This window comes from Hippoglossus hippoglossus, chromosome 21 (genome assembly GCF_009819705.1).
Source record: "Hippoglossus hippoglossus isolate fHipHip1 chromosome 21, fHipHip1.pri, whole genome shotgun sequence".
NCBI classification, from domain to species: domain Eukaryota; kingdom Metazoa; phylum Chordata; class Actinopteri; order Pleuronectiformes; family Pleuronectidae; genus Hippoglossus; species Hippoglossus hippoglossus.
The window spans coordinates 13,146,870-13,174,868 of NC_047171.1; the positions used below are offsets into that span (position 1 = coordinate 13,146,870).

A 27,999-nucleotide genomic window follows, 5' to 3' on the forward strand; every position below is an offset into this window, starting at 1 on the left:
TGTTTATGCTACATTGACAGTTTTATCCAGTAGGTGATTTGTTGAGTTGTAATGCATGTGGGCAAAAATAATTCAACAATACATGGCACATTTTTGACCAAACTTGGTGTGAATATTTCCTGGGTGTGTTTCTCAGTATGATTAACTTTTAGAGCTGATAAGTAAAGGCTTGGGATGTGGAGCACGACAAATCCTGCATTAGAGAAGTGTATGCCTGTTGCATGAATGCACACAGCCAAAGCTATGAACCGAGTTTATGCCGAATCCTGCCTGGAAGAAAATAAAATCTTTATGGATGGCTGAATTGACGGAGGATAGTTTTTTTTCCCATCTCTGCTCTTACTTGATCACTTACTGCTTGTCATTGTCTTTTCCAGACATGACCTTTACTCACGAGGGCAACAAGACATTTATTGACAATTTGGTCAATTTTGAAAAAATGGTGAGACTCTGGAGGTGCAGAGGATTGATCTAATGGTGAAAATCTTTATCTTGTAATTTATCAGTTAATTCCTGGTATGTGATTGTTGCTCTTTGCCTTTCAGCGAATGATCGCTAATACGGTCAAGATAGTGAGACACTGTAGGAGCAAGCCATTCAGTAAGTGGAAATATTTGATAAGAAATCATTTTATAGAGACTTTGAAGATCTCTGTTGATTTGTCGAGAATAACGTTGAATGTCTTTCTCGTTTTTCTCCGTCACTACCTGCATTTTCAATTTAATCAGGCCCAGATTCGCCTTTGGCCAGCAAGACCCACCCGGAGGTTCGGACCTACGTTCGTCAGCTCAATGTGATCGACAACCAGCGGACGCTAACTCAGCTCTCCCATGAACTTGAGCCTCGCCGGTCTTGAAACCACTCAGGGACAGAAATGTTCCACTCTCATGCTGCTTCGCTTCATGCCACCATGGGATGAACTTACTCCAGTGCAGGCAATCACCTGGAGGACCTTATGTCATATCCCATCATGAGATATCGTTTCAGACGCAGTTGCCTGACTCGCTCGGCCTTTTATTACAGTAATTTGTAATATTCTAACAACAGTGATTGTTGTCGCTGAAGTACCTCTCATATCACTGTGCTGCAGATACCACCATTATCTCCGACTCACACAAGAGGGAGAGTTGAAAAAATCTTTCGTGGATCTCATTCATCAGAATACTGTGTAAAATGCCAGATGTCAACATACAGTATGTGATGCTGATGCTTTAACAAGTTGCCATACTATTCCTGATATCCAGTTATTTCATAACTTTTGTATCAAACCATATTTATACATATTTAAATTTGTGAGATTCATATGTGTTGTAAATTGTGTATAAATATTTATTTTGACATCAGCATGCGGGGATCATGATTTTTATCGATGTGAGCACATTTCTCGTTTCTGAATGTCTAAAAAAAACCTTGTGTGTTCTGCAAATATTAAATATTTTAGATGTATTTGTTTGTTGTATTGTTGTTCCTGTTTTGAATTCAAACATCATATATTAAAATCTCAAGAACCAGTTTATTGAAACAAACAGTTACTGAGGCAGATTTACTTTAGTTAAAAGTCCAGTTTGATTCAAGTTTTGTCCTGGGCATCCTCATGAGCAAGACAAAACTGAAATTCAATTGTCATTCATGATATTTTGGATTCAGCTCTTAGGGAATACATTTTTTTTTGAGAAATATAATCCTGAGTATAAGTTCAACAGCCAATGATAAACGTTGTTCTACGTTCTCATGATTCTTTTCCAGGAGCACATCATTTTGAGTTCTTACAATTTTATGATGGTAAATTCTTTAAAATTAAGAGGAAAACTTTTGATCAAGTTACACATTCACTACTGTTTGGTAAAATAATTCAGTTATATGGAGTTATAAAGGTTACAACAATTCATTTTTGTGGTCCTCAACAGATGAGCCTAAACAATGTTTATGTGCTTCACACTATTCTTATAACCTGTTTTTATTATTAAAAAGTAAGAGGTATAGTTGTATCAGACTCAGATAACTTATATATATAGAAGTGTTGAGTCAAATTGATAACAAGTAATAATAAAAACTGAAAGTAATATTCCATAGTAAATTTAAAAAAGAGAAAAAGGTATCATGAGCCACATTTCCCTTGAAGATTAGACAATTCATTGCACTCATGGAGGCAGTCAGTATTAGTCAGTGTAATATTTACATATATTCTTATATCATTGCATTGTTGTTATTACTGCTGCAGTAACATGTAAGAAGTTATTATAGTATGTGGTCCAGAGGGAGCTCATATTATCTACTTAATAGACCGATTGTTTTACGTGAAGGAATACATCATATTTATTTATTTGTTATTCACAATGTTATGTTTTTAAGTAAATATTAACTATAGCTGTCAAATAATAGGGTGCTATAAAAATGAAAGTAGACCCATGTATCTTAAAAATACACTTCATTGAGTCAATGTATTTAGTTCCTTTAAAGTACTAAATGTGAAAAAAACACATACAAAATGAGTGAATACATTTAAATAACATTGACATGAATATGTAATTAATATTTTTTAGGTTACAAAGTGAAGTTTGTTGAAGGTTACAAACTAAAGAGATATGTAGGAGATGATACTGGGACCTCGGTTGGTCCGCGGACCTCATGTTGAACACCACCGTCCCAGGACGATGAGAAAAACATTGGAACAAGCAGGTAGGATGTGCCCCTCTGCTCCAGCTGGGGGCGCTGTTGTCATCAGTATGTTGCCTGTGATGGAGTCAGTGTGTTGGCTGCTGCCGGAGGAAGTTGTGTAACCAGTGAAACCACCGCGGAACGACAGGATAAATTAGTCACATGAGCCTTCCCGGAAACTTCTCCAGAGAAAGTTTCTGTCTGGAGGAACCTGCACCGACGACGAGCTTGCCGCGGAGCCGGAAACCTCGCACTTCATGTCGGTATGTTCAGCGGGAGTTGGAGGGCGGGTGTTGGAGGTGGACACGGGATTTACATGCATGCAAGATCCAGGGTGACTGTAGTTTAAACACTGATATTTGTTAAGAAGTACATATGGTGTGTGTACATGTTTACTGTACTTCTGGGTGGAGCCGGGTGTGATACTTATAAAGTAGCGTATTATTCTAATTATTAAGTGGGTACGTGTTATTACAACATGTCCAGTCCTGTCATAATAACACCATGAAGCAGAGCAACACACTTCCCCACTGTTCTATTTGTTAATGCAGTGAACTGTGCATGTGCTTGTACATAGACCCCAATAATCACAAAAGACATTATGCTCCGGATATGGCTGCACTTATGTTAACATCTGCAGTTAAGCAATCAAAGCTGCCATGCACTGTAAAATCTGTATTTAAGATTGTGAATTCCACATCTGGATTCAGGCCACCAAAGGTGAGGCACTAATATTCCAAAAACTATTTGAAATTGTGATTTTAACATCTGCATTCAAGCCATGGAAGGTGTCATGCACTATGAAATCAGTATTTGAGATTGTGATTTCAACATTTGGACTTAGGCCATCAAAAGCATCCAGCACTGTAAAAACTGTATTTAAGGTTGTGAATTCAATATCTGGATTTAAGCCACCAAAGATACAATGCACTGTGAAATCTGTATTTGAGATTGTAATTTCAAAATCTGGATTGGAGCCATTAAAGTCATCATGCACTGTATAATCAGTATCTAAGATTGTGAATTCAACATCTGGATTTAAGCCATCAAAGGCATCATGCACTGTAAGATCAGTATTTAAGATTGTGATATCAACGTCTGGATTTAAATGTTACCATGTTGCTGTTAGGACGTGAAATAGACGCTGACAGGTCAAGATGCAGTTTGACATATGCTCTATCAAGACGTTATTGTTGCAGTGCTGAAGTGTTGTTTGCTATTAAGTGAGAAACTGGCAGGAATGAGTGGCAGAGTGCTACCATATCCCAGTAACCCTGGCTTCTTGAGTGGACGGACAACACTGGAGGGGGGTGGGGCGGTCCACTGAGCAGATTGGCTTGAGGCTAAGTATGGCGTGAATACAAGTAAATCAGCAGAAAGCTGAATGAAGCAGAACGGCTCCCCTCTGTGACAATGGAGGCATTCCCCGCAGGGATGGATAGCAATCCCAATGAAGACCCAGGTAACAAGCTTTTAAAAGCTGTAATTTCGCAGCTGTAAATGGGAAACCTATGAACAATAACGGAGCTACAATTTCCTGTAATTAATTATTTCTTTAAAAGATGCTTTTATGCTGTTGCGGACACACAAAACCACATAATCCATCTGCATTGACAGTTTGGCAGCATTATGCTCGTCCTGACCCTGGTTTACACTAATGCAGCATGTATGGCCTTTACACAGGCAGGGAGATCTCTTTTTTTATCTAAAAAGATAAAGAGAACACGAGGGACTCTCCCGGCGTTTGTCTCGAAACAATCACAGACAGTTTATAGCCCCTGTTTTTAGCTCTCTCTCTCTTATGACCCTACTTGTACCGAATACAGTCGGCCAGACTCGAGTAGCCTGCGACTTTGGTTGCGTGATCACAGCATACCAAGCATACCATCCTCCTCATAACAAACAGTGTGGACCCTGAGCTCAGTGTTTGCTGGTAGGAAGAGACAGAGGATGCTCAGTAAGTCACAGAGCTAACATCAGGGATATCACACCGACACTACATGAGGAATCAGCCGGCGGCACAGCAGCCTCTTTTGGGTCCTGTTAGAGTCCGTCTGACCTGCAGTGACTCACATTCTCAGTTGTCGTATTTCAGAGCAAAGCTATTCTTTGAAGCATCATGCACTGGAGGAACAGGTTTGTTTTACCATAGAGGAATTTGTGTAATGAAGCAGGCTTCCCTCTTTTCCTGTGATACTTTCTCCTAGAAGCTGAGTTGGAGCTGAGTGTCATTATGAGATGTTGTCTCCAAGCGCCTCCTTCGTGCAAGTCAAGTTTGATGACATTATTTTCTTCGAGAACTGCGGTGGTGGCAGCTTTGGGAGTGTGTACCGAGCCAGGTGGATCTCCCAGGACAAAGAGGTGGCGGTGAAAAAGCTGCTCAAGATCGAGAACGAGGTAGGAGTCGTAATTGCCCGAGCTTTTCATATACTTTTTAATTGTCAGTGTAGTAATCATTTTAATTGCTGCCCCATTTAGTGGGATGTGGTGACTTCCATATGTGTCACTCATGGTCATTATACTCCCTCACTCTCAGAAGCGTGCTGCAAAAAGAAACCACATCGCCCGATGAAAGAATGTGTTTGGCCCAATTACAGAAGAGACCGTTCTTGAAATCCCTTTGAAAGCTCGGGTTCATTGTCTTAAAAACAAAAAATGAATTATCTTTGAAATCTTTTCATGGAGATTGTTTTACATTTATAGGCTCAGAAAAAGTATTCATCGTGTCTTTTATAAAACTGTAAAAGATCACAGATATCCATTCAGCTTCACTCAAGTGTTGGAGAGATGCGTGTTCAGGGAAAAATAATAACTAATACTTCAACCAATTGTTCCTTTAATTACAGTGTTTGACTACAATTAAATATATTGGTTTTGTCAAGTTTCTATTCATTCTTGAAACGATGACACACGAGACCCTCTGGGACTGTGTATTATATTATTGTCTTTATATATAATCTCTCCTTTATTTTTAATCATACCCGCATGTAGCTGTTGTTTACAATATCTTAACAACAGTTTTACAAAGGATTGGACATTTAATCCACTGCCACCATGTACTTCACATTTGTGTGTGGTGTTTTTAAACCCTAAAATCTCTCAACAACTAATGTATGAATTGTTATGATATGGCTCATGACCTGATGCTCATGGCAATCCCTTAACCTTTACACTTTTTTATTTGTACTTTGTGTTTTGCGCTAATAAGCAAATGATAACACTCCCAGAAGACTAAAATAAGATGGAAAGACATTATACCTCTTCAAAGCAACACTATGGAACTTTAAAGCTGGACTCACAGGTATCTGTTGCAGTAAAACCAAATTGATGCTTCTGCGTGGAAGCTGTAGCCTATGCGTAGACGTGTACCCTACGCAGAGCCCAACGCCGTAACCTGACAAGCGCCTCCCCAAAAATGTAACTACGCACCGAGGCAACGCAGATCACAAGAGCTGTGATTGGTCCGCTTTGGTAGCGTCGCATCTCCGGCAGACTCACCGCCATTTTTTTTATTGAGTTGAAGGAACGAACACAGACGACGTATTTCTTTTCTTCGTTGCAGTTCTAGTAATTGCTCTTCAACATCTATCAGCTCCAACTCCAACACGATCCGCTTAGTAGCACTTGCCAGTGTTCTGAAGTTAACAGAGCGTTGCCACTAGCGTTTCGGAGGTGTAATTGCAGTGCGACTCACACACACCTATACGCACAACTATGAAATAATGTGATTTGATGGGTTAGTGCCTGCACTGTCAGCTGTGCTTCTTCCACATGCAAGACAATGCAACGCAATGCAACGCAATGTAACTGAACCACAATGCAGTTTAGCAACACAGGAAGTCACCCCATTCAAAGTGAATGAGCAGCGGTTCGATTGAAGCCCTTTCAACTCATACGTGTGAGTCCTGCAACGCTGAGACTACATGGTGATTATTCTGTGGAGCTCCGTGTCTGAGCTCTGCATAGTCCCACTCACTGAACTGAAACACAACTGAAGGGTCGATATTACCCATGATCCCTGGCTTCCTGAAGCAGAAGAGCTCCTGCGTTACAAATACACCAAACTCTGCTCAGGAGTCTTAATATTTTAAATCTACAGTTCAGCTTTACTGTTGAACTTGCTGACCTGATTCTGAAAATTAAAGCCGTGACCATGAGTCAGGTCACACAGGAGATTTTACCCACTCGCCAAAGTTACATCAAATCTTTTTGAAGCTGCTATTTTAAGGTAAAAAAGATGCATAATGTTGCTTTATCATTAGCATGTTAGCTCAATGGCTGTAGATTACTAGTCCTGTTTCTTCAGACATGTATAATGATTTGCAGTTACATGTATAGGAATATTAATTATGATGGAAAAGATGAAGTTAATATTTTCTCTCTGTGTTTTCATTGCTCAGGCTGAAATCCTCAGTGTCCTCAGCCACCGTAACATCATCCAGTTTTATGGTGCAATTATTGAGGCTCCCCACTATGGAATCGTTACTGGTAAGTTTAAAAAACAAAAACAAATGGTCAACCATTCATGCTGACACGTCGCAGTGCAAAGTGCAGTGTGACGACTGGACCACATCATGTTAGAAAACTGCAGCAGCTGAATGTGTTTGCATCAGTTGCACAGTTTATTCAACAATGAATGCTGCCGAGGTTTCTATGGAAGCATTAGTGAATTGCGGAGGGTTCAGGAAGTGCACACGTTGATACAGCAGTTGTGTGTTTTTTGTCTGATTTAGAGGCTGAGAAGAACAACGCGCCCTGTAAAGCACACATTGCTGTGGACTGTACAAAACAAGGGGCCCTGTAAAGTGTGTTTTGCGATGTATGTGCACTGACAGTAGAAGTCTGTGGTCTCATTCATCTGTTGAGGGCTAAAACTTTCTCCTTACACACACACACACACACACACTCACGCACACACATGCACACGCACACTCTCTCTCTGTAAATTTTTTGAATCCAATGTGATTCTTCAGATAGTTTCTTGTTTGACCAATAGTGAAAAACATTTTCTTGATTAGTTGATTCAATTAATTTATTAATTATCTAAATTAATTTGTATAAATAAGCTTATCAATTAATCAACAAATTGTTTAATTAAATTACATAATTAGTCTCATTTATAAACCTGTAATCAAGACTTTAATTACATTTGTAAAACTGAGGACTATTCCTTCTTTCTTATGAGTGAAATAAAAGAGGCTCTTTATCTTGAAAACAACAACAGAGCCCTCCAGCAGCAGTTTAGATGAAACAACTCAGCCTACATGAGAAGCTGTGTTATAGGCTCTTTATATGTTTACCCACTCTACATCAGAGCGTGAACCTCTGAGCCTCTCGGGTTGAACAAAGATTTTCTGTTCTATAAAAAACTCTGACATTCAGGGATTGCTGGATGTTTGGGAAACCTAGTGACTGCCCACGGGTCCTTTACTTCTAATGTCTCGTCCATACTGAGACAAAGACTGATCCCCTGCCAGGAAAACAGTAAAACATATTGTGAATGAAGATGATTCACATCCTGAACAGGGAACATCACATACTTTCATCACGTGGAAAATGCACAGCATCTCAAACTGAATGAAATGAATTGAAATGTATTAAAAACAAGCCCACAGTTCACATCTCACTAAAAGAAATGTTTTATTGAGAACAGTCAACTGTAATCTGGTTATTTCCCGTGACTATGGGTGTTGATACATTTAGGTTTATATACTAAGAGAAGTTTGTACAACTACTTTTCTCTTCTCATCTTGCTGTTAACAACATACGGAGGCTGGAAGATGATTCATTCTGAGGGATTGTTTATGTATATGTTAGAGAAAGGAAAGCTCAAAGGTCACAGTGATGTCACAAAACATGTATTTTGGCCCTAACTCAAGAATTACGGTGATAATTTCCTTCACATCACACCCACTGAAATGAAGTCCCCAGCTTAATTTCACTGAAAAAAAAAATTTCTTTACCTACTTTTTTAAGTTGGTAAATATTTTTTCCAGAATTGTGTGACATATTAATTGTTGGCATGACTACAGTCAATCTGAGATCAAGTTTATAACTGTAAGTTTGAGAGTGGTAGAAGATAAATATCTGATATTATGGGTCGAGCTGGGAACCTCTGCAGCATCACACTGTGATGGAACCTCACATTAATATTAGAGTGCAATACATTTTAAAACCAACTTACATACACACAACTCCATGTCTCACAGCTAAATATCCTCTTTAAATAGTTTAGAACACCCTTTAAATTTGACTTTATACAGATGATGGAATCAAGGGTTTTCTGTCCCTGTTTATTCTCACGCACTAAATAAGCCAGTACGACTGAAACAGATCATTTCAGTGTGAAAAGTTAAGAAGAGTCTGTAAACAGAAATGAAAAGAATTGCAAATTGAGGAAAGAAGCAGCAATCATTAACATTTAGATGAAAGCATTTAAAGTTTTGATCACTAGATATACAGTTTCAGAGCAGGACCTGCAGAGCTGCCTCTGAAGCCCTCACAGTTTGTGTGTGTCTCCTCCTCGGCAACAGCTGTAGTGTTTTGCAGCTGTGTAACAGAACAGCTTTGTTGTCAAGGAGCTGCTTAGTGTCTTTATTTACTATGAAAGCAGAATCTAATTAACAACAGATTCATGAAAATTTTTTATGGTCCCCCTGACCAGGCAATGTCCACATTCATCAGCTGTGTTATAAATTTCCCCTGTCAGTTGACACACAGCATCAGGCCGAGCACTTCTCTCCAGCTCCCACAATCTACAACCTGTTCAAGACGCCTGTTTGTCTCTGTTGACCCGCAGCAGATTAACAATATCTGCTGTCACTCCGAGCCGTCATAAGCTATGGGAATTAAAGTTGGTTATAGTTCTGAGTAAAGGCGCATTCACCTGATGGCTAATTAAAACGTATTTGTACGGTGGCCCTGAAATGAAAATTACAATGTCAAAACACAGTAACAAGTCAGAAAACACAATAATAAATATTTCTTTTTGTGTTTTTTTGTGTTTTGCCATTGTGTTTTCTTATTGGCTGTTGCATTTTCTTATTTGCTGTCGTGTTTTGTGTTTTGCCGTTGTGTTCTCTTATATGTATTTGTGTTTCCTTATTGGCCGTTGTTTGTTCTTCTTTGTGTTCAGTGATATGTTTTTCGGATTTGCACTTCAGGGCCACCATACTCATGTGACATGACACTCCCTCCCTCTGAGGAGGTAGCTGAGATGAAAAGGAAGGTGCAGTTTACATTAGAGCCACTAACCACATTATCTATGGAATGCGGATGAACGTATTAAAGTACAAAGTACAGAGTCAGGTGAAATAAGGTGAAAGTTAGTGTTGCTGCATGTTACTTCATCTAAAACACACTTTCTACATCAGCCCCTGCTACAATACAAGTAAAACCAAGGCCCATAGAAAATGTTAAATTGTTGGGTGTATTTTCTAATTGTTATTTACAGTCCTTACTTTGCGGCTGTGCATGTTTACGTTCATTGTGTTGGGATATGATTGGGTTATTATGCACAAACAGTGGATCCCTGCTGTGTTAGTTGTTATGATAGTGCTTGTTAATAGTGGTTCGAGCACTTTACTCCACATGTCTACTAACAGCAAAAATCTTGATTATCACATTAGTTTTACATATTTCATTTACAAAAGCTTTATCAAATCTCTTTATTACAGAGAGGATGTTTGCAAAAGCATTGTCTGAAATGTATGAAACCTGTTGAAGCAGAGCAGAGAGATTATTCCTTTGTGTTGTGGAATTTTTAGACCGAACACACCAGTTTGTTCAGTTTCGTTATGTTAAATAAAGCTAAATACAGCTGCAGGCTGGTGACGAGAGCAGTTTGAAATTGTGGGTTCTTGGAGTTGTCAAGCAGGATTTCAACTATTTATTGTTTTTATGCAACTCTCTCTCTCCTACTGCACTAGTCAATTCAAGTCAAGTCAGATTTATTTATAGAGCGCATTTAAAATAACATCGGAGCTGCACAATCATGGCAGAGGAAGGCAACACAAACATGAATAAAAATAAGATGTACAATGTTAGAAATAAAACTTGTAGAAAAACGCTTAAAAAAGGCACAAGATAAGTTGAAAATGATTATATACAAATATGTAAAATACCTCAAGAGAAAGGTGTTGTCACTGTAAGACATTTTATCAGCACAAATCTTCTTCTGCTCTTGTTCCCGAATGTCTTTATCTATTTTAATCTACAACACAATCACATTCCTTTACAGAGTATGCGAGTGGGGGATCACTGTATGAATACCTGTCCAGTGATGAGAGCGAGGACATGGACATGGGACAGATCATGACATGGGCCGCAGACATTGGCCGAGGTAAATGTGACTGTTGTTTATCCCCCTATTATATCCAGCCGCTATAGGCGTGTATTATGCAAATGTGGGGAATTGTGATTTCACATGACATAATAATTCAAACCAATGCTGAAATTGTGCTGTGTGATATTTATATTTTGCAATTTCAGTCACATATGTTGATAAGTAAAATGTTGATGAGACTGCCTCAGCTGTTCTAGTATTCAAAATGTTTACAAAGCAAGAAAGAATATTTGATATCTATTTGTTATCGTCATTATTGATTTTTACACAGATTACCAACTGTTGTGTGCTTCAGTGTGTGCAGGCGGTGTAGCTGTACTATAAGTCTACAATTAAATATGAACAAGAGTCAATTAGTCCCAATTATTAACATCAAATAGTATACGTTTCTATTTAAAGCAGCTCTTGTCACTTTGGCTGAATGCTACACAAATAGTGTTTGCAATGTAATGCTGTCCCTCCTCGATCACGAGCAGCTGAAAGATGCATTACTTTGTCATGTGATTGAGAAAATCTGTTCATTTATCTTTATGAAAAACATCTCTTCTTCTCCTGTAGGGATGCACTATTTACACTCAGAGGCACCGATTAAGGTGATCCACAGAGACCTGAAGTCCAGGAACGGTAACAGATTTGCAACATTATTGTTTTACCAATACGTCCAAAAATGAATATTAATTTGTTTTTACATTAACGCTGGATTTTATACGTTAATAGCTTCTCTCTATTTTCCTTTTCAGTTGTTTTATCTTCAGACAAAGTTCTCAAGGTGAGTTTTTAATATGACTGCACAGTGAAAATGTGATCTTTTATCTATATAGGTTTGAATGGAATATGAGCATGAAATACTAGTATGTTACTTACCTACAGTATATGGACACAAGAGGGCAGTGACTAACTTAGCATGTGCAAGAAGCCACTGAGAGCATTAACCGCTGTGTCTTACTGCAAAGAATATTTATCATAAACGTGGGAGAGAATGGAACTCAACAAAATCTTGTTTTGTATTTTTGATGTAGTTTGTTCTGTAACTGTTCATGTTACTCTGAACATATGTTAAAGAGACATTCTGTAAGACCATAGTGTTTCAAATTGAATTTTCCTGTGGCACTGCAGTGATTAAAGCAGCAGCTAATATCAGACCTGAATGATGCGATAACACAACAGTAGAAACCAATCTTTGCAGCAAAATCAGTCTCAATTCCATTCTTATCTCCTCAGATTTGTGATTTTGGGGCGTCTAAGTTCTTGACCCACACAACGCACATGTCCTTGGTTGGCACGTTTCCCTGGATGGCTCCAGAAGTGATCCAGAGCCTGCCTGTGTCTGAGACCTGTGACACTTTTTCCTATGGCGTGGTGAGTGACAAGGGGGTGGGGGAGTTTCACACTTAACTCATAACTCTTATGCAAGTTGTGTAGTTCTTTGGAACATATTTACTTCCTATAGGATAAAAAACAGGTAGGACAGAGGTTTCCGTTCTTTATAATAGGTCCCATAATGTGTAATGAGTCACTGAGTGTCTCAGTGTGCTCACAGGGAGAGGAAATGCACTTTCCAACAAGGACATTGTTTTGAACGTCCAGCCATTCATATATTAGCTAAACCATTTATCCTCTGAGGGTCGGGGGGGAGCTGCAGCCAGTACCAGGTGACATCAGGTGAGAGGCAGGGGTACATCAGTCCGGAATTAACCCAAACTGCATGTCTTTGGACTGTGGAAGGAGGCCGGCGGATGGATGGAGGTGGATGGATAAAAATGAAAATAAATGAAAACTTGACACTGATTCTTCTTAATGTACATATTCATATTCAAAACAAGACACTACATCTCAAAGTATATATATATATATATAAGTCTCATGATGGTGAGCTGATGTGCTGCGGTGCACCGGAGCTGTGTGGTGGGCGACTGAAGCGAGGAGGTGGCTGTCAAGAGCACCGGCCTGAATGTGGGACTCCAGAGTCCGTGCAGGATGTAGCATTGACAGGATGAAGAGGAATCCAAAAAGTTAGTGTGTGGAACCTGTGCATAAGTTAAAGGTCATTTGATATTTCTGGGAGACAGGCCCACCAGTGCCCTCCGTGTTACTGTTGGGTATTTCCCTATACTTGGCAGGAAGTGACAAAGTTCCTATGTACATGCAGTGATTCTCCATGCGACGTTGATTGCATTCCCTTGGGAGAGAAAGATGGGTCCTTTCCAGTTGCATGGACTCGTAGTGGTACACTTGACTGGCTCTGTGGTGACAGAAGAAGAGAAGACAGGTGCACAGGGACCTGAGGAATGAAATCTCTTCCTATTCCTCCTTCTTGTATCGTTGTCAATATGTCCAGTCAGCTCAGCAAGAGCATCCAGCTCGCTGAGTAAGTGTCGAGCAGCAAGTTCGTTTTTGATTTTGTCAAACCAGCCACAGTAAAAAGCAGAGAGCGGGAGAGTTCCATTTACTTTGTGGCGAATGTTCAGAATTCAGTGGAGAAATCAGTCACCTATCATCCCTTCGTTGCAAGTTTAACAGCCTCCTTCAGCCCCTTGGCCCGAAGCTGCAGAAACCTCAACAGCGGAGCACGCAACACTGCCTCTTCACTAACTAAATCTAAACAGGTAAACATGGTACAAGTGGTCAATCTGGAGCAAGTGGAAATGGACCTGTATACTGGAGAGTGGTGCTGACCTGAATGTCTCAAAGCTTTGACTATTGTCATTGTAATCGACATCCTTATCACCATGTGAATTATTTTTGTATCATTATATATGCATTACTACAAAAATCCCAAATTAGCCCATGAAGTAATCCGGCATTATTCATTATGCATCTATATTAATTATTATTTAATCTCAGAGAGGATATTTCTAATCTTAGTGGTGTTGTGCATTACAGTACCGCTTTTCTAATGTTACCAACATTTACATTAGCAAGTTGTTGAAAAAGCCAAACATCATGAATAACTTTTATATTTGTAAAGATGACTTTAAAAAGTTGAGTGCTAGATATGCCAGTATATTTGGGTGGTTCCCTCCCGGTCCAAGTTTAAAATACACATTGGTAATTCCCAGCCGCACTGAAGAGCTCATGAGGTGAAGGGGAATAGAACAGAAGAGTGAGGAGGAGGAGGAGGAGGAGGAGGACGAGGACGAGGACGAGGACGAGAAGGAGGTCCTGTGATTCTGCTGGTGAACATGTTGCACTAACAGCTGGAAGAACAGACTGAAACTTGGCACATTAATGCATTTTTTACTTTTAAAATATCCAGTCCGTAATATGCTTCATGCACTCAAAGAAAGTTCACTTAAGTACGCTGGTCGCTCCTGGCCCAGAAAAATAAGTAGCCCTGTCCCATTTTCATTTCTGCATTATTTCCTATGCCTAAGTGGACAGTAGCATTTTTTTGACCTTTGCAGAAGTACAGTCTCTCACTGTGACTTTATGGTTCTTATTCTTGTGAAGTGTCTGTGTAAAGACATTTGTGAGTAGTTGGAAATCATTACCACTTATCCTCAATTGACTTAAAGCTGAAATTCCAGCCCCTTTCAAACAAGGATGAAGAGTAAAACAGACAATGTTTGTGATTGCAATGAGTGGCCTTTTATTCCAGAGTTACTGCAGAATGATTGCAGATTTAAGTATGCACTTTTCTGCCTCAGACGTGTTTTATGAAGAACTGATTTCTATAGTAAAATACATACATATATATATACAGTATATATATATATAATGAGAGGAAGCTGGCAAGTGAAGAAATGCAGAAACACAAGGTACATGTATACAGTTAATGGCTGTTTTTCATTCATCACATTTTCATATTCCTGACGCTGCAGAATACAAACTAAAAATAAGCTACATTTTTGCATAGTATCTTTGTCTATTCTATAAGCTGCATTTGGTCTCAAAGAACAATAGTGTTTAGCGTTTTGAGTATATACGAATACACATATTTTATTAACAGATAAAACACACTTGCTCAGGATGTATTCATCTCTAAACTTTTTGAGAAATCCTATCATGCGGTGGAGAAACACAGCAGATCCTTGGCTGTTATGGCAGTTCATACACATACATGAATGTGTATATTGTGTGATATTGATATTGTGTCTGTGAACTGACCTTGGCTCTTGATTATGCGACAGGTGCTTTGGGAAATGCTGACCCGAGAGATCCCCTTCAAAGGTCTGGAAGGTTTACAAGTGGCCTGGCTCGTGGTGGAGAAAAATGAGGTATTATAGCGTGTGATTATTAATTATTATTATAATATATTATTGTCTGCCACACAGAGTCACTGTTTAAGCCTCACCAGTGTATGGTTGACTTTATTTAATATAATCAATCAATTCCATAATGAATAGCTGCTAACTACACTTTTTTTATATCATTGTACTTTTTTATGTTTTGTGTATTTCATTGGAAACACCTTGTTGACATTTGATATTTTTGAAATGTGTTTCAGAGGTTAACCATCCCCAGTGGCTGTCCTGCCAGCTTTGCCGAGCTCATGAGGAACTGCTGGGCAACAGATCCAAAAGTGAGCCATCCACAAAGTTACATTACATGAACAAAATATGTATGTTTTCATGACTCACATACAGAGCAAATGTTTCTATGTTCATTCAGGAAAGGCCAATGTTCAAACAGATCCTCTTTACTTTGGAGTCCATGTCTAACGACAGCCAACTTCCTGAACAGTGCAACTCTTTCCTTCACAACAAGGCTGAATGGAGGTAATGTGATCATCCATTCTCCAGACCCAATAAATGTATTTATAACCCAATATACTGCCTCAGCCTAAGGAAATGTGCAACTGTTTTCAAAGAATGATGTGGAAATGTAGCTGATGGGGGCCATGAAATACAAAAAGGACTTGAGATCGTGCATATAGATCTTTAATAATTACACTGATGGCTACATAAAGGCATGAAAAACCTCCAAAGAATCATCCATCTGGATATACTTCCTCTCTTTACCCATAAGGCCCTAAAATAATCACCATCTTTTTCAAGTAGAAGTGTTTAATTGGCCTGTATGAGCAGCTGGAGGTTTGGTGATGTTCAGCACAGCCTGAGTCTCAGCTGTTACTTTATTCTCTGTCTGCCTCTCTGTGGGGCTTGTCTGCGCTCTGAGGTTTTTCCCTCAGAAGTTGTGCTGGTGGCATCGTGTCCGGGCAGCCATCTGCAGGTGGAGCAAGTTGGAGTGAGACTCTGGGAAACTGAGAAAGTGAGAAATCCTGTGACAGGGTTAAATCTCCACTGGCTGAGAGTGGAAGGAGAGGCGAGAGAAAAGAGATTTATTTATTGTTTTTAATTCACTCAGGTAGCTGATGTGCTTTACCCAGAAATAGACAGTATATGGTGCAGGCAGAAGGTAACTGAGCATTGCCTGTTTCTCATTGGTCTTTGGTTGAAGTTCTGACTTTGTTTCATGTTGAAATAGTGTTTAGATCTTCACTGGTTGCACATTGATGGAATCATTGCCTGTTTTAATTTGTATGCATAGATTCAATAGAACCAATAGATTATACAGGAAGTCAAAAAATTTGCCTCTTAGTTATTATTTTATGTCAGTGTACTAATACTTATATTACACTGTACATTTGACTGATAGTTTACAATGGAGTGTTTGTCACTCTCTGTCCATAAAACCAAAACATTCACTCAGGAGTAAAAATCTAGTTTTTAAACTTAAAAGACATTGACAGTTACCAATATTGACTGATTTGAGCATGTTTATCTCTTATTTGATCTATCAGTTTCTCTATTTTTTTATCTTTTATCTTTAAGTTTTGGCCATATAGTGTGTAATATCCTGCGTGGTATGAAATTATTTGGGTAAGAACTTCAATATAAACATAGGCAGATGAAGTTAAAACTCAAACTGAACAGGAGTCTCCTGTTGTGCAGAAAGTTTGGACACAGTCTTGAAAATTAAAAATTAAGTTATCAATTCTTGCCTAGTTTAATTTGTCTGGATAAATAGAAGAAAAGAAATGTGTTTGTTTGTTTTGAGCTGAGATGCAGTGGGAGCTGCAGAAGAAGCAACATTTCTCTGACTGTTGTATTTCAAATGTGGATGTGAAATACTGCAAGAGTTTATCAGGAAAGTGGGAAGCAGGAGAACAAATTATTTGGGAAGTGGAGTACGAGTGGAAATTGTTTGAGGTGGGAAGCGTGGAGTAAGGGGATGGGCCTTCCTGCCTGGGCTGCATGTGTTTATGAAAAGAGAGCATTTCTGTTGGGCGGAGGCTCAGCATGTGCTCCACAACACAATGTGCAGCCCCACCTGCTGGGCAAAACAAACTCCCTCAGCGTGACGTTAGCGTGAGGCATTGTCCTGTCCTTGGCATTCAAAGCTTCAGACTCTAAGAAGCTTAATCACTCTGTGCCTGCAGGGCATCACGTGGCTGTTTACAGACGGGTTTCAGTTAGTTTTGCTTTCAATATGTATCACAACTTACCGTCCGAGTACTGCGCCACTTTTCTGGTGACATTCTATCCACAAATTTCATGAAAAAGCCTAAACTAAAAAGGAATCGCTCCAAACAAGTGTTGTCTGTCTCAAAGCTTATTTCTCTGTGTGATGAACCACCATTGTTAATTCTTAAACTTAATGACATGCCAACATTTTTCAAACCCACATGACTGCATCTGAAATTCCAGTGGAAATCCCCAAATTTCCCAAAGATGCCATTTAATGTATTGATGCAGCCATAAAAAGTCACATGTGCTTGTACTGTTTAATAAGGAATACATGCCACATGTTATAGGTCAAACTTTTTACATGTTAAAAACACATAAACGATTAATAGTGTTGTAGTGGTTAACAGGTTCGTTAGTAGTAGTTTATTTTGACACATGCACTATTTACTCCTACGAGAGTAACTTTGCTTAAAAAGTCACCTCCCAGTTGTTTTAGGACGTAAGTTGACTTTTATAAAAACGTATGTGGTGTTTTTTGGGAGCCATAAAGATTTACCCCTTTAGGCAAGGCAATGAAAATGTATTTGTATAGTGTTTTATCATTCACAGAGGTCATTCAATGTTTGATATCCATTTTAAGCTGGTCCCAGCAGTGGGCAGGGAGACAGACTAACGTTATATTGTCCACTTTTCTGCTGTAAACTGCAGGTTTGAGATTGAAGCTACACTTGATAGACTCAAGAAGCTGGAGAGAGACCTGAGCACTAAAGAGCAGGAGCTGAAGGAGCGAGAGCGGCGTCTGAAGATGTGGGAGCGCAAACTGGTTGAACAGTCCAACACCCCGGTGAGTTCCTCCCTATCCCCCTCCTCACCTTGGCTGCACCTCGGCTCACCTTGACCCTCAGGTCAGCGGCCGCACGCTGTCAAGTGGTCACAGCAACAACACCTCACTTTTACATCCGCTGTTCACGTGTGTATTCACTGGTTTCCTCACTCGCATCAAGAGAGGGACAGAATCGTCCTGATGTTTTCTCCGGGGTGAAGTGGAAATGGAGAAGCAGTGAGATGAAAATAAAAAGCGTGGAATGAGAAGAGGGCGGAAGCACATTATGAGAACATTATGTGTAGCAGACACCATTGGCAATACTGCATTTACATGCAGTGTAGTGCATGACAACTGCACAGGAACATTTGCAGCATGATGCACGGAGTGAAAACTGCAGTCCAAGACTTTCTTCATGGTTTTTCTGTCTCCTTTTGTTTCGCTGAATTTATTTTTCCCATGCAAAAGAGGTTGATGTGCAACATCTCCTAACATCAGTCCCTACTTTCTCTCTAGTCTAGTCTTGTAAAAACATATATTATGCAATAATCACATTGTTTGTTTTATCTGATGATCATTCCAAAACTCAAATATATTATTTTTACCTCATGAAAGACAAAAAAAAGCATCCCAGCCTCACTTTGAAGAACTAAAACCAACAGATATTTGGCATTTTGCTTGAAAAATGCCAGAAATTATCATTTGTTTATCGAAATCGTTGCATTTCTATCAATCTGTTTTTCCCGAAACTGTTCTACTCTTCTTTTCATTGGTGTTTCTGTGAAGGATGCACAATGATTTATCTCAAACTGCCTGGCACAATGGTGCACAGTGCAGATATCATGGAAGATGTCGCTCAACAACACATCATTTCTAGGGAATCAGGAAATTGTTGGAATCAAACACACTGGAATCATTTCCTGTGTTTCTTTTCTTGTCCAAACCTTCCTTTGCTCCACACCTCTGCTTTGTTCCCTTTGTTTTCTAAATCACATCTTGTGTTGAGCTTAAAATTGCCCACTTTTCTTATTTTACACTTTATTCTGTGGACTGAAACTGATTACTTCCTTTTCTTTTCAATCCCCTCTTCCTCCCCCTCTTTTTTCCTCCCTGTCTCTGCCTCTCAGCTCTTCTTACCTGTGGCAAAAAAGATAAGCGCTAAGTCGTTCTATCAGTCAAAGACGGAGGAGTCGAACAGTTCGCGGATGTCGTGTGAGATCACGGCCTCGAGTAACGAGGGGGTGAAGCTGCAGTCTGTGGTGAAGGGCTTTAAGGACATGTTTTCCGTGGACTTCGGCTGGCCTGTGCTGCACTCGGGCATGCAGGTCAACATGCAGGCCAAGCAGAACTCCTCCAAGTCGAGCTGTGTCAGGGAAGGACACAAAATCAACATGACTCTGGGTGCTGGATGCTTCACTTGGTCTGACAACAGTGAATAAAACCTCTCCCGTGTTTGGCATTGCCACATCTCGCTCGGTTGCTTTATTAGTGTTTGCGGATTTCGAAAACGAACGGCTTGTTAAGTCACGTTGATCATTTCATAATTTCGATAATCATTACTTAAAACATGTCTGGGCGTAGCTTTTCTTCTACTTTGTTCACGATATAAATTCAGTAATAGCTCGATGTAGCACAGGGGCATATTATAGAACATGTTGGAAACCCTCCACCTATGTATATTATGGATGTCATTTGGCGTATGCCTAATGTACTGGCTGTATAGTGCCATGCTGTGAAGAAAGAGCCACACAAGCCAGTTGCTTCGAGAAGACCAGGCTTTTATGATGAAGTGACATTTTGCTGACATTAAGATTGGCCAATTTGTTATGGATGTGGTGGAGTGCAGTTGTTGAGATGCACTCTCTTACCAGGATGAGAAAGTACATGTTTTTTCCTCTGAGTGACCCAGGTTCAAAACAGCAGGAGACGGACTGCACTGTGCAACTGTCAGATTCATTTGCTTATTTTACTTTATACTTCCCGAGCAAGACTTTTTTTTTAAGCAAATTATTTAGAAAGGCTCGGAGAGCGCAGATCTCTGTCAAGGCTATATGGCCTATCTCGCCCAAGTTAAAGAATCCTGTATCCAGCTCTTTATCCAGATCCGCTCCAAAATGTATTGGGTCTTCCTTGGATCCACCCCTCCACAAATTTCATGGAATCGGTTCTGTAAAATATGTATAATCCTGCTAAATTGCAAACAAATACTACTTAACAATATTTTTTCCCTATTGGCTCAATCAGAAGTCCCATTCTGCACCATAGACTATTTATACAGATGAAGGACACATCTCCACTTCCTCCCACAATCCAGAAATGAGGCCAAATTAGCAGTTAGAGGACCAACATTAGTGTGATAACTATCTAAAATCATGTTCCCTTAACTAACATGGAGGAGGCAGGGTTTATGATCTGTACTGCAGCCAGCCACCAGGTGGCGATCAAGACACTTTGGCTTCACTTTTGTAGAGCCATCATGTCGTCCATCTTTATATAAGTCTATGTTTTATACCAAAATATCAATTTTAACTAAATAATTTCCACCCATAGACACATTTAACATACAGTTAAATACTGTGCAATCTAATCTGAATATTAGCATCAAGAGCTGCACTTTCAGTAAAGAACAATGCATTAGCACTGAGTTAGGTATTTATGCTTGATCTGGGTGAAGGACATGCTTCCCTGAGCAGAGCCCATTAATTTGTCCCCTTCACTTGTGATCATCAGTGGGTCTCATGAGGATGTAATCCTCTGTATCCCTGTGTTGTTGCTTGTTACCTCGCTGCCATGAGCTAATACTCCTATTCAAACATCGCCTGTACTCCCAGGCCATCAGGCCCTATACACGTGTAATTAACACATACTTTCAGCAGTATTTACATTTACAAATACACACACACAAACACACACCACACAAATACACACACACACACACACACACACACACACACACACACACACACACACACACACACACACACACACACACACACACACACACACACACACACACACACACACACACGCACAGCTTCTTGGTGTGATTTTATTTTCCTGCATTCTTCATTTTTTTGTCAATAAATCAGTTTCTTTTGACTTTCTCTGCTTAATTGTTTGTCTTGGATTGATTTTATTACTTTCCATGTGTGTGAACTTAGTGATTTAAAAAAAATTATATTTTGTGAGCTTCAGATGTTTATTTGTCAGAACAGAGTTGAGCGTGAAAGCGGGAGAGAGGGCGGGGAAGATAGTTCTCCCCAGGGTCCCCACGGGTCCTTGAAATCCTTGAATATTTTCTGAAGATAGAAATAAATTGACACGGCTTGTTGAAAAACTGAAATTTCAGTTCTTTTATTTCACTTATGTCAGTACAGAGGCTATGTGTTACTGTCTGTGTTTCTCCCACCCTCTCTCACGTCTTCTACTCATAAATAAATCATCCTCCCTAATTCTCAACTTATACAATATATTGCTATGTCAGAGAAGACAAGAAACCCCATAGTCCTGCTACTGGATGGCTGTGGCTCAGGAGATCAGTCCACTAACCAAAAGGCCGGTGGTTCGATCTCCAGCTCCTCTAGTGCAGTCCAGACAGTATGTGAATGGTGTGTAATAGAAAAAACTCTGCATATAGAAGCGCTCTATGAATGTGTCAATGTGGCTTTAAGTGTAAAGTGCTTTGAGTGGTCAACAGCACTAGAAAAGCGCTATATAAATAAATTCCATTCACCATTTACTACTGTAACACTTTCCTAGTTTTGTGAATTGAGAAGCGTTCAAGCCTCTCACTTTTGAATTGTTGTCTTTGACTGAGCTTTTGTAAAACCTAAAAGTTCTTATATTAACACTTTTCACAAACTATGTCACGTTGGGTCCTTGACTTTGTGGGACTTAGGCCATGAAGAACCCTGTGTGAGTGAAATCTTTTTACTACGGTTGCAAAATATCATTTCCTATCTGTTGCCTTTTCTTGTGACACTAACTTTCACAACATGTGACTCAGTTCTCACTTCATCTCCTGGTTACCAAGCATCCATTAGTCCACATGGGGGCAGAATTGTGTGAACTAAACCAAACTCAAAGTTCCCCTTCAGATTCCACATGTATCATAAACATAAAGTGTGTCAGCATTATGAATTTGAAATTCCGGCACCTTTTGTCAACAGCAACCCTCTGGATCTCAATAACAGAAGCGTGGCAGCACATTCATGAAACACAATACGCTGCTGGGAAAAAGTGACGTTAACTTACTCCGATGAGACTTTGGCAGTGGAGGAGTGTTTCTGAATCTGTTTACTTCCGAGCTGCAGCAGTGGAGGTGGCAGACAATGCTGCGGGGCTGAGCAGCTTTATGAGGCGGCGGCCGCCTGCACAGAAATGTATGGCAGCGATATTGAGACTGGCATTCACTTAATAGTCTGAGCTGTTTTCATTACGTCTCGGGAAGAAGACAGTGAATGGGGCCCGCTCATTCATTTAGTCGTCTTTCCTCCAATTTTCCGTTGCATTATTTCTGTCACTGCGCACCGTGTCTCATGAGCACAATGATGAAATCTTTATTTTGGCTGGCGGCTTTCTGCCTGATTACATTTAATGAGCAATAAATAACTTATCGTTCAAATAGATCACGTGAGATCAGTCAGATGGACGTTTTCGGTTTGGTATAGACCATTAGAGGCGATTCTTCTTAATCACACAGCACAATAACCGGCAAAGTAATGGCTCTGAAGACGTGAAAAACATGGCTATTTTCCCTTTTAATCACATTTACTAATGTCTTGTGATGTTTACTTGAAGATTGTGAGTCATAAATGCACACGTCGATATTTTACTGCTTTTACATCAATTTGTGTTGTGTTTCTGTGCAGCTGCTGCCCAATCATGACATCTATGCCTGGACTGAGGAGCATGTGGTCAGTATCAGTGTATTTTCTACACCTTACTACTACAATACATACCAACTCATGTCTCAATAACATTGTCATTAAAAAAATAACCTGTGATTATTTTTATTTATTCAGTTTTTCTGGATGCAGCAACTATTTTGTGCAGGTTTGTACATTTTCTTTCTCATGTTTTAAACCATAAGATCTGACTTGGGCACCTTCAGACTTTTATAATGACTATTAGAATCTTATTTATACTGCTAAAACTGGTTGTTTTTCATTTTCTATATCAGGGGAAGGTACATGTGACATGCAGATGTACGCTGACCTGTTTAAAAAAAATCACATCACTGGAAAGACGCTACTTTTGCTCACGGAGTACGACATGCACGACATGGGCGTCAAGTCCAAAGGTCACGTTATGCACCTTAAGGCAAGGCATTAACCACAACTGTGAAAAACCCACATATAATTCATTGATATCTGGGGAGACGGTTAATCTGACCTTTACTCTTGTGCAGGGTGAAATTGAAAAGCTGACTAACGATTACCTTGGATTCGTGCACTTCCCTCCACTGTTCAAGGTATGGTAGTTTCTTTCTCTATTGTCAGGAAGCCGTTTCAGGTTCGCACATTTCATTTCGCAACTTTTTTCCTCCCAGGACGAGTTGGAGAAGGAGGTGGAGAAGAGCAAAACTGTGAATCTGGAGCTGGTGTTTGGGTACCACTGGAAACCAGGAACTGGGAAAAGTGTAAGTTTGCAGCCAAACACACACACACTGACTGCATCAACATAGTCTGCAGCTGTGAGCAGCTGATAAATCTCATCGCTGCCTCTGTGAACACACATGTTAACGTTGGGTAATAATTGTTGCTTTTTAAATAAATGCACAGAATCTTGTTTTCAGCCATGATTGCTTCAGTGCCTCCTCTTACTGAGGCGCTTTGTTCTGAAGATTGGAGATGATGGCTGTTATACTGACCACTGAAGGCAGCACTAGACGTGTATAGAACCAGACAAATAAACATTTCATTCTCAGCCCGTGTGCCGCATCCACCGCGACTCGCTCGCAGCCCTTTGTTAGGGCCTCAAACTGTGGAGAAAGGGTGGCTCTTCACTTGCTGTTTGAATTTAATCAAAAATAGCCCATTTAGCCAGAAGTCATTTTCTTTTTAAAAGGCAAACGTTATTTAATCTTTCAGCTGTTCATTGTCCCATCATAAATAGTCCTCTTTCAGTGTGTTCGGCAGGGCTGAAACGAGACTGCTAATTGCCTCCCATTTCTTCTGACATGTGGTGGTTTAGTGGGTAGAAAACACAGCAGGGAGAAGGAAACAGGAGGTTGAGAAAATGAGAGCTAATTATTTTCCCCTGCCTGGTGTCAGGTTCTGTGTCAGCCTTGTTTTTACAAACTGGAAGGTTTTTTGCACTAAATAAAACAAACCCGCACTGCATTTTTTTTCCTTCGCCCCTCTTTGCTGGCGATGTCATGGAAGCAGCTGCACTTCTCAAAGACAAAATGAGGGCCTGCGATTGTGCGGCCACCATCTGACAGCCACTGAGGGTCCCCTACTAATGAGGATATCACCGTGCAGCCAAGTGAAAGGTGCTGAATTATGTATGAGTTGTCATTAGACGCACTCGGGTCCTAGGCATCATTACCAGACATTGTTTCTGCTGGAGTGATTAGACTAGCATGGACCTGGGAGCCCCGGCGCGACCGTCCAGGGCCGACACCAGGCCAGCGCAGGGGCCAGCGGTGTGTTTCTGAGCCAGAGGCCTGCTGAAGCTGCCCCTTTTGAGCCGCTTCCAGTCCCCGGGGACGATGCAGGAGAGGGCGAAAGGCTCCTCAGACGAGTGTGTTAGTGCCACTCCTCTGATGTCTTTCTCTGTGATCACTGCACAATGGATTGGCCTGTGCAGTGAACCCTGTGTGGTTAAGCAGTGACCTGTGGATTTGTGGCAGGCTTTTGGGGATTGTCAGAATCATTACTGCTTCGTCAGCGTTGGTTATGCAGGAGAAGAGCTATGGGGAATTGTTCAGATTTCTGCCTCCTAGTGAGGATTTGATGTGTGCCGCATGCAGCAAGTCATGAGAAAGAAAAAAATAGGTTTTCACCCTTAACAACCATCTCTTGTGCCAAAAACTTCATCATTTAGCCCAATATTAACAAACATAGATGTCAAATTTTGACAAGGAATATTGCGACGTCTGAGCAAAGTTAATTACTATTTTTGTTTCCCTCTGTCTGCCATAATAATTTTATAAAACATCACAGTTGTTTACTGAATAGTTGTTTACTGCTGCCCAGTACAGATATTGCATACAAATCCCATTTAGAATAATTAAGTTATACGTTTTTGCACCCTTGAAATTATTTGTTCATATTTTTATGTTAGAAACTCTTTCTTCACCCACAGTGTGAGACTGCGTGGCCACTGCCGTCAAACCACCTCTAGGCTGTGCTGTTGGTTTATGTTCGTGAAGTTCTCCACACAGAGTGGTTCACTTTTCCATATAATCGGGTGTTCTTTCTCTCTGAGTATCTACATAATGCCTCTTTTCTTTCAAGGACTGCAAATGGAAAATGTACATGGAGCTTGACGGAGATGACGTCGCAGTGACCTACATCAAAGATGTCATCTTTAATGCCAACCAACAGGATGTGGACGTCCTGCGGATGACTAAGGTGTCGTCAGAAAACACATTATCACTCATGTCTTCTCAGTGTTGTCTGATCTAAGGTTGCATTTTACCCACAGGGTTGTTGTAGTGTGATTCCAGTTGTCACGTTTTTTTTAACAAACTAATATTATTACAACCCAGCCTCCTTTTGTGATGGACAAATGGATCGTCGGAATAAAAGAGAACCAGAAAGTGGACTACATAGTCAATTATGAGGTGAGTCAACTCAGCTCCTGAGGGAGGCACCTCGCAAAACAATAAACATCTAGGTATTATCCGTTCAACTCTAAAATCTACCAGGATACCAGCGCAACTAGTTTGAAGCTTTTTGAAACTAAATACCCTCATATCACCTTTTTACTTGACACTTCAGAATGATGTCAAGTCATCAAAGTGCACCCGCCACAGCGGCCTGGTGACGTGGGGTGTCAGTGGTGGACAAGACGTGATAAAGACGGTGGAGCTGGTCATCGAGACGGCACCGGACAGCATCGACTGGAACCCCAAGGACTGGTCCAGCTCCGGTAATAGTTTTATTAATAGTTTTGTTGTATTAGTTGAGTGCACAGGCAACAGTTCTCACTGCTGGGCAGTTTCAAAGTTTTGCTCGTGAAGTCTCCATTAATTTATGTCAAGTTCAAACTCAAGTTGCTTTAAGATAAGAAAGCAAAAAAAATCTTAAATGAAAAAAGCTGTAAGATTAAGTATTATAATATTACTATAGCATCACAATCAAAAGGGAATAGAACAGGAAGGCATTGTTACTATTGAAAGAGAATAGTAATAATAATGATATGGATAAAAGCTGCAATCTCTGTCGAAAAATACTTTCAGTCTAACTAAAAGCTTGCAAGAAAATATGTTTTTACTGAAAAGAAGATACTGTTATAGCAGAGACGATTTATGTTGAAGATAATTCCATAAACTAGGACAACAATGACTGAAAGCACCATAGCCTGATATAGAATGAAAAATAAGATATTAGGAATATATTTACCAAATGTCCCCTTATGTTAATCATTGCTTATCTTCTGTTCTAGATATTGATCCTATATGGATGCACAATGTAAGGTTGCGGCAGATGAGGACCGCAAAATCCCCGCAGCGAGCGGCTCCTCGACCAACCTTCACCAGCTCTGATGCCCGCACTCTGCCTCAGTTTCTGTCTGCACATGAAAGCCAGGAGTTCTCTTACGCTGCAGCTGTGCGTCGCTCTCCAAACCACCTCCGAGCACAGCCCTGGATTGACTCGCGCAGCTCCTCGCCAACTGCCAGCCTGTCGGCCAAACTGTCGTCGCTCCATCTGGGGTCAAAGGGCAGCAGTCCTTCCAGCACCACGTCAGAGAGCGCCTCAGAGCGGGAACGAGAGCGCCCGATCAGTGCTGGAGCAGTGCACGACCACCGCAAGAACTTCTACTTTGGCAGCACGTCAAATGTAGGAGTAGCGCAGGGTAGGGGGCACGCATTGACCAACACTAGAGGCTATGTTTATAATAAAACCAGCAAAACCTTGCGACAGCCAGGGAGGCCACGGTCCAACAGTTACAGTGCCACATCAGTGAACCGCCTACCCACGATACCAGGTATATTGTCTGTGACGGCAAACCCCAGTGAGGATAAAGAAGGGGCCAAAGCCAGCGACGGAGGGTGGATCAAAGTGGAGCGACAGAAAAGATTACCACGTCAGGACAATAAACAAGTCCGAGGTCGACAGAGGAGAGGCGGCAGGGGGGGGCGTGGTGCTGGTGGGAGAACTTAACGTGGGCCACTCATGAACTGACAGCTCCTTGTATGCTGAACATGTCATGCACTGAAATGGTTATGCACATAAATTATGTCTCCACACATGCTAAAAGTTGTTTTAAGAGAATACACTGATACTTATTATATGTAAATATATATGCATGACCAAATAAGGTTTTTATTTTTAAATCTGACTTCTGCCTGGTTAATATAACAAACCTATTATGCTCTTTAAAAAAAATAAAAAATAAAATAAATAAAGGACAATACAGTACCTGTTCTTTCTTACATTAAATTGATGGCATCGAGTGATAATGTTACATAAAAATATATGTTTATTTATCAGGCCAGTTTTTCACAAGTAACTAAATAAAGTGTTATAACACTACGACAAATGGGACAAATAAAAATTCAGACTCTTTCTTCCAATCGTTTGTTTCTGAGT

At 40.3% G+C, this 27,999-nt stretch overlaps 2 protein-coding genes across 9 annotated transcripts in view; both read left to right on the forward strand.

The window, feature by feature from the left end:
• Window positions 1-1,202, forward strand: part of rapgef4 (Rap guanine nucleotide exchange factor (GEF) 4) — a 33,404-nt gene extending 32,202 nt beyond the window's left edge. For all 3 annotated transcript variants that reach the window (XM_034575277.1, XM_034575278.1, XM_034575279.1), the window contains 3 exons: window positions 378-442; window positions 546-600; window positions 729-1,202. In XM_034575277.1, the coding sequence (XP_034431168.1) occupies window positions 378-442; window positions 546-600; window positions 729-856 (248 nt within the window). In that variant the 3' untranslated portion in view covers window positions 857-1,202. The remainder of the gene's footprint in view (window positions 1-377; window positions 443-545; window positions 601-728) is intronic.
• Window positions 1,203-2,737: 1,535 nt separating this feature from the next.
• On the forward strand, window positions 2,738-27,849 carry zak (sterile alpha motif and leucine zipper containing kinase AZK). Of its 6 annotated transcripts, none has more exons than XM_034575283.1 (20): window positions 2,744-2,921; window positions 4,833-5,055; window positions 7,059-7,146; window positions 10,898-10,999; window positions 11,561-11,626; window positions 11,743-11,771; window positions 12,224-12,361; window positions 15,133-15,219; window positions 15,450-15,524; window positions 15,614-15,720; window positions 18,121-18,256; window positions 23,107-23,151; window positions 23,260-23,290; window positions 23,418-23,557; window positions 23,646-23,708; window positions 23,787-23,876; window positions 25,699-25,815; window positions 25,953-26,027; window positions 26,185-26,335; window positions 26,852-27,570. In XM_034575283.1, the coding sequence occupies exons 2-20, from the start codon at window positions 4,897-4,899 to the stop codon at window positions 27,568-27,570; spliced, it is 2,418 nt and encodes an 805-aa protein (XP_034431174.1). In that variant the 5' UTR covers window positions 2,744-2,921; window positions 4,833-4,896. The 6 variants fall into 6 exon arrangements, with proteins under 6 accessions (XP_034431176.1, XP_034431174.1, XP_034431173.1 ...); XM_034575282.1 differs by having other exon boundaries at window positions 4,869-5,055; XM_034575284.1 differs by having other exon boundaries at window positions 4,883-5,055.
• The last annotated feature ends 150 nt before the right edge of the window (window positions 27,850-27,999 follow it).

Bases quoted from the DNA above. Each gene is read 5' to 3' on its own strand.
- zak (XM_034575283.1), top strand. From the start codon at position 4,897: ATGTTGTCTCCAAGCGCCTCCTTCGTGCAAGTCAAGTTTGATGACATT. The intron at 5,056-7,058 runs GTAGGAGTCGTA...TTCATTGCTCAG, and splicing joins TGCTCAAGATCGAGAACGAG to GCTGAAATCCTCAGTGTCCT. The intron at 26,028-26,184 runs GTGAGTCAACTC...TTGACACTTCAG, and splicing joins ACTACATAGTCAATTATGAG to AATGATGTCAAGTCATCAAA.